The sequence below is a fragment of the Panthera tigris genome, chromosome D4, assembly GCF_018350195.1.
Source record: "Panthera tigris isolate Pti1 chromosome D4, P.tigris_Pti1_mat1.1, whole genome shotgun sequence".
NCBI lineage: Eukaryota > Metazoa > Chordata > Mammalia > Carnivora > Felidae > Panthera > Panthera tigris.
In genome coordinates this window covers 91,692,585-91,705,989 of record NC_056672.1, presented here as the reverse complement: position 1 = coordinate 91,705,989, position 13,405 = coordinate 91,692,585, and the positions used below count along the sequence as shown (strand labels likewise).

Below are 13,405 nucleotides of genomic sequence, written 5' to 3'. Positions count from 1 at the left end.
TCAGCCGTAGCTCGGCCGCGGATGCCCCCGGAGGACACGCGCTCCGTGAGAACGGCCAGACGCCAGGGACGAACGCCGTAGCATCCGCTCACCTGAGACCCTGGGGCGGCCGGACCCATGGACACAGAGAGGGGAGCTGGGGGCCGGGGGCTCCTATCTGCCCGACGAGCGGTCCCGGGACGGAAGGCGGCCACTCGCGGGGCGTCCCTGAACTGCACGCGTCAAACGCTCGGATGGTGGACGTGATGCTGTGTCGTTCAGCACAGTAAAGGAGGGAGAGGGGAAGAAAATTCCAGACGTGGGGAGGGGGCGGGGGGAGGGGAGGGGGCCGGTGGGACCAGGGGGAGCCTGGGGAGGGGGGGGTCCGTGTGTAACGGGGCAGAGTCCAGTCTGGGAAGACAGACGCGTTCTGGGGACGGACGGAGGGGGAGGGGGCGGCTGCCCGACGCCCCTGAATCGCGCCCTCAGAAGCAGCTAAGACGGCAACTGCTGTGTCACGTCTGTCTCACCACCAACGTTGCAGGGACACCTCAGCTCTGCGGGGGGAGATCGCCGCGTGCCGCGGCCACAGCCCGGGGTCCGGACGTCACCGCTGCAGCAGACAGGGAGGGCCCCGTGACCTTGACCTAGCTCGCCGGCGGCAACAGCCTCAAGATGGCCGGTCTCCCAAATTTCGATCCGGGTTCGCCGACCGGGAGCCAGGACGGCGATAAGGCTTCCTTCGCCGCTCGTCGCTCAAAGCCATTTTGTTCCCCAAAGCCTGCCTCCTGGGGCCTTGGTCCCCCTGTCCCCTCTGCAGCCGTCACCCCGAAGCCCGAGGCTCACCTGTGATCCCGGGACTTCTTTTCCCCGTCACCTCGGGAACGCCCCCGTGGGTTTTCCACCTGTGAGTCCCGGAAACTTAGAGCCAGTCCCCCTGGAAGGGACACGACCTGTCGGGGTGGAATCTCCCACCCGGCAGCAAACTGCATCCCCTGGAAGCATTTGGCCGGCGTTGGCCGGGCACCTGGGGGAGCCGTGAAGATGCCGGGTCCAGCCTTCTGCCCTTCCTGCTCCTGCCGTGTCCCCTGTGACCGGGCACGGCCCAGCGTGGCCCCCGTGTGATGGACAGCAGACCCTGAGTGCTGTCACAGAGCGAGTGGACAGAGGAGGGCAGCTACCAGGGCCAGCGCCAGAGGCCCCGGGGGCCCAGAGCCGTGGAGCCCCAGCCACCCCCAGCTCCCCCATGGGCCCTGGGGCTGACGCGCTCCCAAGACGCTGAGATCCAGCCAGCTGGGACGCTTGCAGGTGGCGGGACCTCAGGCAGGGGGTGTGGCACGGCTCCGGGAAGCCTCTCAGGTGAGCTCCCTGGGAGGGGGCCCTGGCCCTTCGCGGTGGAGAGGGGGTGGCCCACGTGCAAAGGGCGGGTTCTCGCAAATACAAGGAACTGAACTTGGCTTTCTGGACCCCTGTCCATCCTTTAAGCACATTTGGGAAGCAGCAACACACAGGGCTGCCCTGGACAGTTGCACAGGTTGGCAAGGAAATGTGCCTGGCCATACGTTTCCCACACTCGGGGTCCCAGGCCTGCCCAAAGCCTGGTCCAGGGTTGGGGATTGGGGTGGTGCTGGCTGTACCCACCAGGCCAGGGCGGGTTCCAGCCTGGCCCACGCGGTGGAACACCGCCGCCCGGTGGTCAGCGGGTGAACGGCATGGGGCCCCGCCCACCCGCTCCTCGCAGATTACTGTGGGAGGAGCAGCAGGGCCCGTGGGGACTACCAGGATGAAAACCGGGAAGGGGTCCCTCCCAGGCTCCGCTCAGAGCCGTCCCTGCCCCCCACCCTTCCTCCGGGCCCGGAGGGAGAGGAATGGACCGGCCACCCTGCGTGTCAACACGGGGCAGGAAGGCCTCGGTGTCCCTGAGTGCCAGGCCCTGTGTCTGGGGTGTGGGCTGAGACCCCTGCTCCCAGTGAGCCCCCCAGCATGGAGATGGGAGCCAGATGTCACCTAAGCCCCTGATGCTTCTCCAGGGGTGTGGTCACAGAGGTGAGCAGACGGCAGGGGGCAGGACACAGGGCTCCCGGGGACACCCTGGGTGCTCCCCGGAGCGGCCCAGATGGATGATATCAGCAAGGGAGGCTGGAAAACACCAGGGACTTCCTCTGACCTCTCGGGTCAGCAGCAAGGCGTCCAGCCAGACGGGTCCCGAGTGCGGACGTGCTCTGGACACAAGTGCTGGGCCCGTCCCGGGCCCCGTGCACACCCCATCCGCCAGCTCAGCGCGTGGCTGAGGCCAGCACCACTGGAGCTGATGCCCTGGCCTCATGGGATGGGGAATCAGGCCCCCTGGGCCCGGCAATCCTCAGGGACCTAGCTGACCGCTGCAGCAGCCGGATCCTGGGCCGGGGCCCTCCCTCTCTGCTCCGTGGGTCACAGGCCCCAGCCGGGACCACCAGGAGGGACTCTCACAGCCAGACACTGGCCTAATGCTGCCCACGGCATGGCCTGATCCTGGGTGAGGGCACAGAGGTCACATCCCATAGCAGAGCCAGGACCTGAGCCCCAAGACCAGTCTCTCCCTGTTCCCATGCCTCGAGTGACTGATCAGCCCCTCTCCACGCAGGAGAAGCCTGGGATCAGAGACATGTAAGCATCTGGGGGCTCTCCTGGAGCCCTTCCTGCCCTATGCGGAAATGGGGGACCCTGCCGCGGGCTCTGGGTGCCTTCACGTGGCCCGTGTCATCGGGGCAGCCTGCGTGACCACGGAGGCCCCGGGCAGTGGCCACCGGACTCTGCTCCCCGTGGCGGTGGACCATACCTTGTCAGGTCCCACCGGGACGGGGACTCTCTACCCTGGCCTCACCCTGGCACCCTCCAGGAGCTCGAAAAGTCCCCGCTGCCAGGCCCCTGACCCTAAGGTCAGGTTCCCCAGGCACCAGAACTGAGAAACTTCTCTGTACGCTGGTCTGTTCATTCTGGAAATGGGAGTAATTAACCGAGCTCGGCTTACACGGTTACAGGTTTACATGCCTTGTCTGAAGACAAGGCCTCAGCCCGGCCACAGAGGCACCCAGGAGAGACTCTTGCCCATTTCACAGAAGGGAAGCCTGAGGCTCCAGACTGACTTAGCCGCCGCCTGGGGCCTGGAGCCCGGGACCTGGGGCCATTGGGTGTGTGGGGGAGGGGCGGAGCAACCCTCCAACCCAGGGTCCGGTGCCGGGGAGGGCGGGGGGTGCAGTCACACCCAACTCTGGGTTTAACATGCTGGGGAGATGGCGACAGTTGTTCGCCTGGTCCTGACGAGCCCCAGAGGACCAGCAGTGTCCTCCCCGAAGCGCCCCCCAACCCCCCCTGCTCCCGTGTCCTCCCAGGCAGTGGTGGGGCGGGAGAGGGTCTTGTGGGTTTTGTGGGCAACGGGACAAATTCTGGGGTCTCGCTGGGAGGCCTGCGCAGCTGAAGCTCTGGGGATGGCTCTGAAGGCTGGGCCCGGCCCCCCCTCCTCAGAGTGCGGCAGCCCTCCCGCAGATTTCGTGCCACACTCGGGCGGAAGGTCCCAGAAGCCGATCATGAAGGACCAGTGACCTGGCTGGTCTGGGTCCCCCATTCTCCCCAGCCTGATGTCCCGCAGGCCCGCGCTGGGGTGGGCGGGGTGCTGTGAGCGATGACTGCCACCAGCTCGGCCTCAACCTGCCCCGCGTCCACCAGGGGGCAGCGGGGGCCTGGGCCGGGGCTGGACGGCAGGGGCAGGAGGCTGGCGTGGCCGGGACACTCAGGCTGTGGCACCACAGAGCCCACAGCGCCCGCCCCCAGGGGTGGTGAGAAGGGTCCGCAGGACAAGGCCCCCTGTACCCCCACCCCCACGCCGACCGTGGGTCCTGGTGGGAACACCCGCCGAGCCCCGTCCCCCGCTGCCTGCAGCAGCGACCTCCTCGAATCTGTTCATCAAGACACGCTTTTTGCCGAGAAAACACAGCGTGCAGATCCCAGGGGAGTGTGGTGGGCTGCAGTGTGTGGTGACCCCCGGGGAAGCCCCACCTGCCTGTGCTCATCCCCCCCCCCACCCCACCCCGCCCCGGGCCGCACAGTCCCAGCGGGGCCCGAGCACGAGCAAGGACCTGGTCGGCCACAGTCTCGGGACTGCAGGGCCTTTCGATGGCCCGGGGCGCCTGCCATACGGGGAGAACATTAGCTGTCACGTCACAGCACGCGGCAGGCAGAGAGAAGAATGCTCACATTTCCTCCAATCTCCGTCCGGAGCCCCGGAGGCCAGGGGGCCTGCGCCGGCTGCCCCCACCGCCTCACCCCTGCCAGCCTCCCCTCGCCCCTGCACAGCGCCTGGCGGGGTGGCCGGGCGCAGGCAGGAAGGCGGGCAGAGAGGAGCGTTTCCGCAGAGACCCTGCGGCCCGGCGGGTGCGGGCCTGATAAGGGCCCACATGGCCAGCCGCACGTCCGCCTTTTGTCCCCGGCCCCGGTCAGCCTTTCCTGCTGGGGCGGGAGGACCAGGGCCCGGTGGTGGCCCTCCTCCCCCTCCCCCTCTGCCTCCCCCTCCGCCTCCTCTCTGCCCCTGTGCTCAGAGGCCTGGGGGAGTCTGGGGCCCCGGGTGGCAAGGGCTCCTGGCCCAGCCAGGACCAAGCTGGCCACGGCCACCAAGGCTTCCTTCCTGCCCGGCTCCCCCCCCCCGGGGCCAGTGCTCTCTCTCAGCTCTCAAGGAGCAGGGGAGCGGGTCCCCACCCCTCCCAGCGCCTCTGTGCACAGTGTTCCTGTGGTTCAGGCCTATCCAGGAGGCCCCCAGGAGCAGAGGCTGCCCGTGTCCCCACTTGAGGTCCCAGGGAAGCTCGGGCCTGGCTCAGCCTTTGTGCTGACCCCCGGGGACCCAGCTCCCAAGCCACTCTACCTGCCATCTGACCTAAAATGACCTCGTCATCATGAGTCTGACAACGGGCAGAGGGGACTGTTAGCCGTGCCCCACTGCCCACAGTGACCAGAACCCTTGGCCGCACAGCAGGTCTGGTAAACGGGCTGTGGAGGACCTCGGGCCCCAGAAGTGATCTCTCCCAGCTCCGGGAGCTGCCCCTGGCTGGGGAAAGGGCACGAGGGTGGGCACTGGGCCGCGGAGGGCGCTGCAGACCGAGCCGGGAGGGCGGGGGCCACACCAGGCCCCCCCCCCCGGGAGCGTGGGACAGAGGGCCTGGGCCCAGGAGATGCGCCCTCCTGGGCTGGGGTCCCCCCAAATATGCCCCCCGTGTCTCGTGGGGTGAGAGCCAGTCCCCGGATACCTCTCAGGCCATCAGCACGGCCCGGCGGGCAGCCGCTCTGAGGCTCCGGCAGGGCCCCACCCGCCTGCGGGTGATTCTTTTCGTTTCCAGCTTCATCGAGATGAAGTCCACGTGCCTAGCAGCTCACCGTGAGAGTGTACGAGCCTGGGGGCTGGTATATTCCATTAAAAATTTTTTTAATGTTTACTTATTTTTGAGAGAGAGAGAGCGACAGAGTGCGAGCGGGGGAGGAGCAGAGAGAGAGAGAGAGAGAGAGAGGGAGACACAGAATCGGAAGCAGGCTCCAGGCTCCCAGCTGTCAGCCCAGAGCCCGATGCGGGGCTCGAACCCACAGACCGCGAGATCGTGACCTGAGCCGAAGTCGGACACGTAACCGGCTGAGCCCCCCGGGCGCCCCTGGCACGTTCCATTATGAATTCTCTCAAGTCGTGGGAGCGCGTACACGACACAGGTTGGCCGCATTGGTTGCACTCACACCGCTGTGCGGCCCCTACGGGCATCTGGCCCCCAAAATGCATCGTCTTGCCAGCCTGAGGTTCCGCACCCAGCAAGCGGGCCGCCCGGCCCCCGGCCCCCCACCCGCACCAACGCACCAACGCCCTTCCTACGTGCACGTCGTTGAGGCCCATCCACGTGGCGGTGCGTGTGGGCGCTTCAGGCCGTTTTGTGCCTGAACAATATCCTGTGGTGTGGCAATGCCACCTCGCCAACCCGCACATCGGTGGGCGCACAGGTGGCTGTCGTGAACCGTAGCCACGGGCGGCAGGTGTCCGACCATCCGTCTTCCAGTGCCCGCCGTCAGCGCCTTCCTGCGCGGACCCAGGAGATGACAGGCTGTGCCGCGTGGTATTTCCGTGTTTACTCTTGGGGACACCGTAAGTGAGCCACTTCTGTTACAAACCGCGGTCACCGTACCGCAGAATCCCACTTGGCGGCGGGTGGGCACCCGTCCTGGGCCCGCACACGGCACGGACACGAAACTGTGCGCTCGGGACGGTAGGGTGGCGAGCACACCGCGTGGGAGACGGAACGGCAGGTGCGTGCCATTACACGTCTGTCCAAACCCACGGGACGGACGGCCCCGTGCACACTCCGGGCTCTGCGTGACGACGACGCGTCCGTGTGGGTCCGCGACAAGTGCAGCACCTGGTGGGGTGTCTGGCAGGGAGCCCGCCGTGAGGGCAGGGGCCCACGGGCAAACGCGGTGCTTTCCTCTCAATATTGCCATGAACCCAAAAGCGCGGTAAAAAATAGTCTTGTGGGAAGTGTACGTGTCCTATTGTAAGTGTTGAACGTAACTCAGCCCCCAGCACGCTTGACCTCGAGGACGCGCTGGCCTGGCGGGAGCCGCTCTGTGCAGGCCCGTGCACCCTCGCCCCTGTGGACGGCGGGGCGTCGCGGGCACGCAGGAGCCCTGCAAACGCCAGGCGGTGGGACGCAAGACGCACCGCTTTCTCGTCGGCTTTCGTGCTTCCGATCCACCGGCTCTTTCAAAACCAGCACGTATCACTTCACGGCCCTGACGATACACAGAAAACATCTATTTCCACTTTGGAGCGGCAAAATACAATCCCAGTCGGTGACGCCCGGCCCAGAGGGACCTTCCTGTCCCCTCCCAGCCACAGGCCAGCTGGCTTCTCCGCCCCTGGAGGGATCACGTCCTCTCGGCCTCCCGGGGCAGAAGCCTCGTCCCTGACCTGTGTCCTCCCGCAGGGGCGCTGGGCCCGGCTGGACCACGACTCCGGGCATCAGCCCAGTGAGGAAGGTGCTCCCCTCCCTTCTGGATACTGGTCCTTTAAAGTGGGGGGGGTAGGGAGCTGAGTGGGGCGAGGTTCGGGGCGCTCCTGTACCCTCTGAGTCTGACCCACTAAGATCCCGTGGACATCGGCACGGACTACAGCCCTGAGCCCTCTACGCTTCACCCTACGAACCTGGCGGAGCCTCCTGGCTGGGCCACGGTGGGAGTGGGGCGTCCCTTCCTGACCACAGAGCGGGGTGTGCCTTGGGCATGATGGCCAGCTGTGGCCCACGTCCCGAACACCCCGCCAGCCCAGCCTTCCGTGGGGAGGTGGCCATGGTCCGCCCAGAGACAACAGGCCGGCGGGGCTCTCAGGGCCACCAGGGGGGCTTGGCGCTCACGCAAAGCAGCCTTCCCAGCCCTCCCAGGGCCACACATGGCCGCCTGGACCACAGCCCGAGCAAGGCGTTTCCGGCTATTGTGCAGAACGGGGTTGGCTCAGGAAGCTGCGATCCCCAGGCGGGCCTGGGGGTGGGGGTGGGGGGCCACCACGGGCTGCAGGGCATCCTGGCTGAGGGTCTGGCTGGCGTCCTCGGGGCCAGGATGGCGGTCTGAGGCAGTGCCACCGAACTCTCAGACTCAGGGCGGCCCCCACACCTGGTACCTGCTCACAAGCTGCCACCACGATCGCCAGGCTGGAGGGAGGCCTGACTCCAATCCCCTCCCTTCCCAGGGAAGGACACCGGGCCACCTTCCCAAGGTCACGCCCGGGGGCGAGTGACCCCGGAACAGTGGTGGGTGTTGGTGGAGAACATGCAGGGGGTCAAGGACACCGGGAACCCAGGCACGGGGTGCCTGCTCACCAGGGAGCACTCTGATCCTAGAACGCGCTTGGGAGGCAGCGAGCGGGTGCCGGCCACGTGGAGGCCTCGGGGGGCCTGGACTCTAAGCCCAGCTCTGCCGTGTGCCAGATGGCCTCGAGGGGCGCTTGCCTCTCTGGACCCCAGTCCACTCCTGGCACAGCGGAGGTCAAAGGGGAACCCTAAGATTTAGCTTGGGGCATCTGATCATTACCATTACGGCCCGAGGACACTGGAAAGGATGGGGGCTTGCCCAGGACTGGCCTGGACCCCAAGAATCCGGAACACCTGCATCTCCAAGGGGCTCCAGGGCCGGGTCTGGGACAGCATCCTGGGGGGTCCCTTTGACTCCCGGCTCCACGTCTGCAGAAAGGCGACAGCCCACAGGCCGAGTGACGTCCCGAGAGAGACTTCTGGGGCTGAGCTTCGAGCCGGCCCGGAGGAGGCCACGAGCTCCACGCCACAGGTGCCCTTCCTATGCCGTCCCAGGGTCCCCGTAGGACCTCAGTGGCTCCTCTGGCCTTCCTGGGGCTGGGCAGAGGAGTGTGATCACAGAGGCAGAGGGGGCAGAAGGGGACACAGAGCCACCACCCGATCCCATGACCCCACGCCCAGGTCTGTACCTGAGAGAAGTGAGCGTCCGCGTCCGCGGAAAAATCTGGGCGGGCGTTCGCAGGGTTCACGACAGCCAGAGGGTAGAAATGACCCGACGTCTGCCGGTTGAGGAACAGACAGGACGAGGCAGACCCACACCGGGCGGCACGGACACGCGCCACGGGACCCACGAGCCTGGCACGTGCTGAGAAGCCCGACGCAAGGGCCACACAGCATGGGATCCCACTCGTGTGAAACTTCAGAACGGGCACGTCTGGACACGGAAGGCACAGCGGGGACGGAACGGGAGGGCTCAGGGGGCGACCGCTCAAAGCTCCAGGCTGCTTTCGAAGCAAGGGAAGGGCTCTGAGATCGGCCGTGATGGCGGCCGCTGGGCGTTGTCACCAGACGACGCTCCGCGGACTTGCACCGTTGGAGAGAGGGCGCCGTGCGCCGTGCGACTTACGGCTCCGTGGGCCCGCGCCAGAGACGCCACGCTGACCCATGGGGCTGAGGAGTCACGGCCCCCCTGGACCCGGCCTGAGATCGCGCCGCCAGGGGCCCAGAGCCAGGCCTGGCACGGCGCCCGTTCGCTGCTGCCCTCCCTCCGCCTCCGCCAGGCGTGTTTTCCCTTAACGGCAGGGCGCGAGGTGGTACGTTGAGGCAGGGGGCGTGAGGGGAGGCATTTCTCCTCGCGTTCTGGGCCTGGGGCCCCTCCGGGGACGACCAGCAGCCCTGACCACACAGGCGCTGGTGTGCCTTCCCCACACCGCACGGCCCCCAGGCCAGGCTCTTCCCCCCTGGACCTCGGTTTACCCATAGGGGAGAGGAGGGCACAGCTGGATGGACCCTAAGGGGCCAGGAGCCCCGACGCCCGGGGGCCACGGTGGGCCTCGCGCCCCCTCCCCCCAGCAGCAGGGCACTGGAGCTTTTCATCAGGAAAGACCCAGACTAAATTTACGCGGGGCCCCCACACGGCTGGGAGAGGTCAGGCGGGCCCCCCACCCTGGCTGCTTGCTTGACGCAGTTCCCCTTTCCCTCGGGGGGGCCCCATTGTTCCTGCAGCCTGGCTCGCAATCTGCCCGCACACTCACTTCCTGTTTCCTGGCTGAGAGGAAGCAGAGATTTCTGGCCTCTTTCCTTTCTCTCTTTACGTTTTTAAGGATATTGAAAAATAATGATACTCACAGGCACCTTTGGAGCTGAGGTCGTGGACGGGGGATGCTGGAGACGCTTCGAGGCCACCCACCCGGACTCCGCACTTGGGGTCACGGGCCCCCTGGGGACCTGGTGGAAGCTGCCGACCCCTCCTCCCCCCACCCTGGGAAGGCCCAGCACAAACCACCCAACTTGGTGGAGTTCGGAGGCCTCTGGATCCCCCCCTCCAAGGGCCCCCAGACCCTCCACATTCTGATCTGACACATGGGGAAACTGAGGCAGGGAAGCCTTCCGGCTTCTAATGCCCTTGCCTTCACTGGCGCCCGTGACAACCCCGAAGGTGTCACGGTGTCCCTGGGGAGGGGACTCTGATGCCCCTCCTAGCAGCCTCAGCTTCCCCTGGCCGCTGGGACAATAGGCAGTCACAGATGACGTACCAGGAGCCTGCCTGGGGACAGGGACCGGCTCATCTGTCCCTCACGGCCCCTACACCCCTGCCTGCCCACGTCCCGGGAGAGCTTCAGCTCTGGGTCAGAGGTCAGGCTTTTCCCGCGCCAGTCTCTGTGGCCCCGAGAGGTCATTCCTCCATAAAGGGGGTCGGATCCCGGCCCGGAGCTGGCAGGGCAGGCGTGAGAGCCCACGAGGACCCACGTGCACGCGGCGTGGTGCCAAAGGGCCTCAGTTGTCCTTCTCGTCGGCTTCAGAGGGCCTGGCTCCCTCTCTCCCTGGTGGGCAGGGCGGGGACAGGATGGCCCCCTCAGGCAGGGCTGAACGGTCACCCACCTCCATCAACCTGCCCCCCTTCTCAGGAGCTTCCCTTTCCGTCCCGGGAGATAAAGTGTTTTTTCCTCTCGGCGTTAACGGCCGCCCCATCCGCCGGGCTTCGCAAATTGCAGGCCGACTGCGAGTGGGGCTTCCGTCCGGGGAGCCAGGCCGGGGGTGGGGGTCCGGGGCAAGCCCCCTTCCTCAGCCCCCATGAAGGAGGGAGCCCCAAGGGGGTGGGGGCTGCCCCCAGGGCCCAGAGGAGCCCGCACTGGGACAAACCCTGGCCAGGGGGCCAAGCACCCCAAAGGTGACCCTCGAGGGCCTGGCCGCAGTACTGGGGGGAGGCGGGAGGGGTCTTGGATTCTGCCAGGGGCTCTCCCTGCTCAGCAAGAGGCTCTGGCAGTTGGGCCCTGACCACAAATGCCCGCCCTGTGAGCCTCCAGGCAGGATCTAGTGCCCACCTCGTGGCCATGGTCAGCACCTGGACCCCCACCTGGCCAATAGCCCTTGCACTACGGAGGTGGGTGTTTCCTGGAGGCTCCTGGCAGCGGGAACACAGAGCACAGCCACAGCAGAAGTTGCACAGGGGGACCCCTAAGCCCACTCCCGCTCCCCAGCGGGCGGCCCCTTCTCTCTCCACCGCCCAGACCCACTCAGTGCCCTGGGACGTCCACCGTGCCCGCAGCTTGCAGACTGCTGGGCCCGCCGAAGCCCGGAGCTCGGTGCCCTGGGGGCTGTGCTGCTCCCCAAGAGTCCTGTGCCTGGCTTTCACCCTGCCTCGGTGTCTCCACTACAGGATGAGTCTTTCTCCCTCCGTTAAAGGAATAATAATCCAGCGATACCACAGCAAAACCATCAGAGTGTGCCAAGAGGGCATGAGGCACCGGGTACCCTGGCACTGGGGGAGTGACCAGGAGTTCTGCTGAGCAGTCCCTGGTGTTACAGGTCTCCCCGGACCAGCGGGTCCCCCAAGACAGTCCCAGGCACAGGCGCCCGGGAGCCACGCCGGAAGGCGGGCACAGAGACCACCAAAGCAGCACCACGGGTAAGATCCAGGGCCGGCGGTGTGCGTGGCCTGCTCTGTTCTCCCTGCGGAACACGGAGCTGCCCAGAAGGTGGGCACACCGCCGCACCGGCCACACAGCAGCACCAGCCGCCCACAGACGTGCCACGGAGTGGGAGAGGCCAACACCACTCGGGCACCGTGCGGCACCGTGGACTTGAAACTCCATGAAAGCAGGCGGAACCACGCCGTGGGCGCCTGGGGCGGACTCGGGGCCTCTCTTGGAGGGGTGCTGGCTGCCCGTGCTCCCCGTGGTGCGCATCTTTCTGTGAGGACGCACGTGTGCAGCAGCCGGGGGGGGGCGTCTGGGTGGGCTTGTGATGGGTGGCCCGCATGGCCTCTCCCTGCCCTTTGCGCACCTGCTAGGGGGCCAGCTCCGTCCCCGTGTGAGCGGCACAAATGAGGTCCCGCTCGGCAGCATGGAGCTGGCGCTCAGGGAGGGGCATCGGGACACGAGTGAGGGATCAGACCTGGTCCGAGTGTGCTGGGAAGCCTTCTGTTGTGCTTTACAGGACGTCACACGATCTGATGTCACCCTTCACAAAGCTCCCTAAAAACCGGGGTGGGGGACAGGGCTACCCCGTGGGCCGAGGAGGAGGTCACCCAGGTAAGAAGCATGGTGGCCTGGACCAGAATGGGGCAGTGGCAGGAGGGACGTGTTCTGAAGGCACAGCCCGTGGGGGTCTATGGGAACGAAGGACGGGGCAAAGGTGGCATCCTGGGCCTCCGGCCTGAGCAGTGGTGGACAGGCCGCAGGAAGGGTATCGTGACGGCGTGGGCAGTCCCCAGGAAGTGGGGCCCCGGGGGGCAGGGAGAAGGGACCAAGCGTCCCCCAAGGGTGTCCCGCTGCTCAGGCCCCCCTGGGCCCCACGACCAGGGCTTTCATTTTCCACTGGCTGCCCCCGGCTGCCTCCGATGCATCATCTGAAAGCTATTTCGTGAGTGCCGTGCACGGTGCCTGGCACGGGGGGGGGGGTTCCAGCAGGCAGGCTGAGCGGGGGCCCGTGGGCAGTGGGGTGGAGGACGGAACACTGAAGACCCCAGGCTCCCTAGAAAACGTCGGGTTCCCTTCGAGACCTTGCCCAGCTCAGGCATCGACGGCTCACCCGGCCCGGGGGTGCCCAGCCCCCACCGGGGACAGACAGGTCACCGGGCTCCGCGCATCCCTTGGTGAAGCCTCGGCACATCTGGCGAGAAGCTGGACCCCGCCGTGGTGACAGAGTCACCCTATCCCGAGGCCAGAGGCTGCTCCGGGGGTAAACAGGAAGGCCCATCTCTCCTCCGCTCTGCGCTCTCGTCCCTCCTTCCTGCAGCCCTGGTCACACGCCTCGCCCGGTGCCCCTCGGCCTCAAGCCGCCTGAGCCGGCCTCTGCTGGGGGCTCGGTCTACCCTCTCCGGGGGCTGCAGAGACCGAAAGCTCCGTGGTGAGGGGTCCCGGGAGCTCCTGGCTGACCTATGCCACGCCCCACTGCCTGACCGGCACGCTCAGGGAAGGTAAGGCAGCAAGACCCCTTTCCAACCAACTTCGGAACTTTCAGGCAGACTGAGAGGCAGCTGCAAGGATCCAGCTCTGCTGTGCCTGGGGTGGGTGGGGGAAACTGAGGCCCAGAGTCTCCAGCAATGGAAAGCAAGCTTTCTCCAGCCTTGGATGCCATGCCGGAAGCCGGCCAGGCTCCAGGCCCAGGTCTCTGAGCTGCCTAGGTCTGCCCGGGACCCACCCTGCTCTCAGGGGATATGGGCCTGGGGCACAGGAACAGTGACTCCTCTCAAAGATGACTCCGTGAGGGCAGGCTGTGTGTTTCGTGAGTCTCCACGGGTGGCATCGGGGGTGGGAGGAGAGGCCGGGTGGGGGTGGGGGTGGAGGGAGCCCCAGCCCACCCCTCCAGGAGGCCTCCTTCCACCCATCCATCACTCCGGGGCGGCCGTGGGGCAGAAGGCACGCCTCGCCCCTCTCCAGGCCCCCCGGGGCCTC

At 66.8% G+C, this 13,405-nt stretch overlaps 1 protein-coding gene across 1 annotated transcript; it reads right to left on the bottom strand.

The window, feature by feature from the left end:
* Positions 1-5,592: 5,592 nt before the first annotated feature.
* LOC102957555 lies at positions 5,593-11,695 on the bottom strand. The gene is made up of 5 exons (XM_042963512.1): positions 11,213-11,695; positions 10,832-10,911; positions 9,636-10,011; positions 8,068-8,788; positions 5,593-6,774 (listed from the first exon to the last, which is right to left on the bottom strand). The coding sequence occupies exons 1-5, from the start codon at positions 11,693-11,695 to the stop codon at positions 6,767-6,769; spliced, it is 1,668 nt and encodes a 555-aa protein (XP_042819446.1). The 3' UTR covers positions 5,593-6,766.
* Between the last annotated feature and the right edge of the window lie 1,710 nt (positions 11,696-13,405).

Excerpts from the sequence above, each read along its gene's own strand:
- LOC102957555 (XM_042963512.1), bottom strand. The coding sequence starts at position 11,695 with ATGCGCACCACGGGGAGCACGGGCAGCCAGCACCCCTCCAAGAGAGGC. Across the intron at positions 10,912-11,212 it reads ACTCTGATGGTTTTGCTGTG|GAGCCTCCAGGAAACACCCA; the intron begins GTATCGCTGGAT and ends TCCCGCTGCCAG. Across the intron at positions 10,012-10,831 it reads GTGCTGACCATGGCCACGAG|CGGCCAGGGGAAGCTGAGGC; the intron begins GTGGGCACTAGA and ends CTATTGTCCCAG.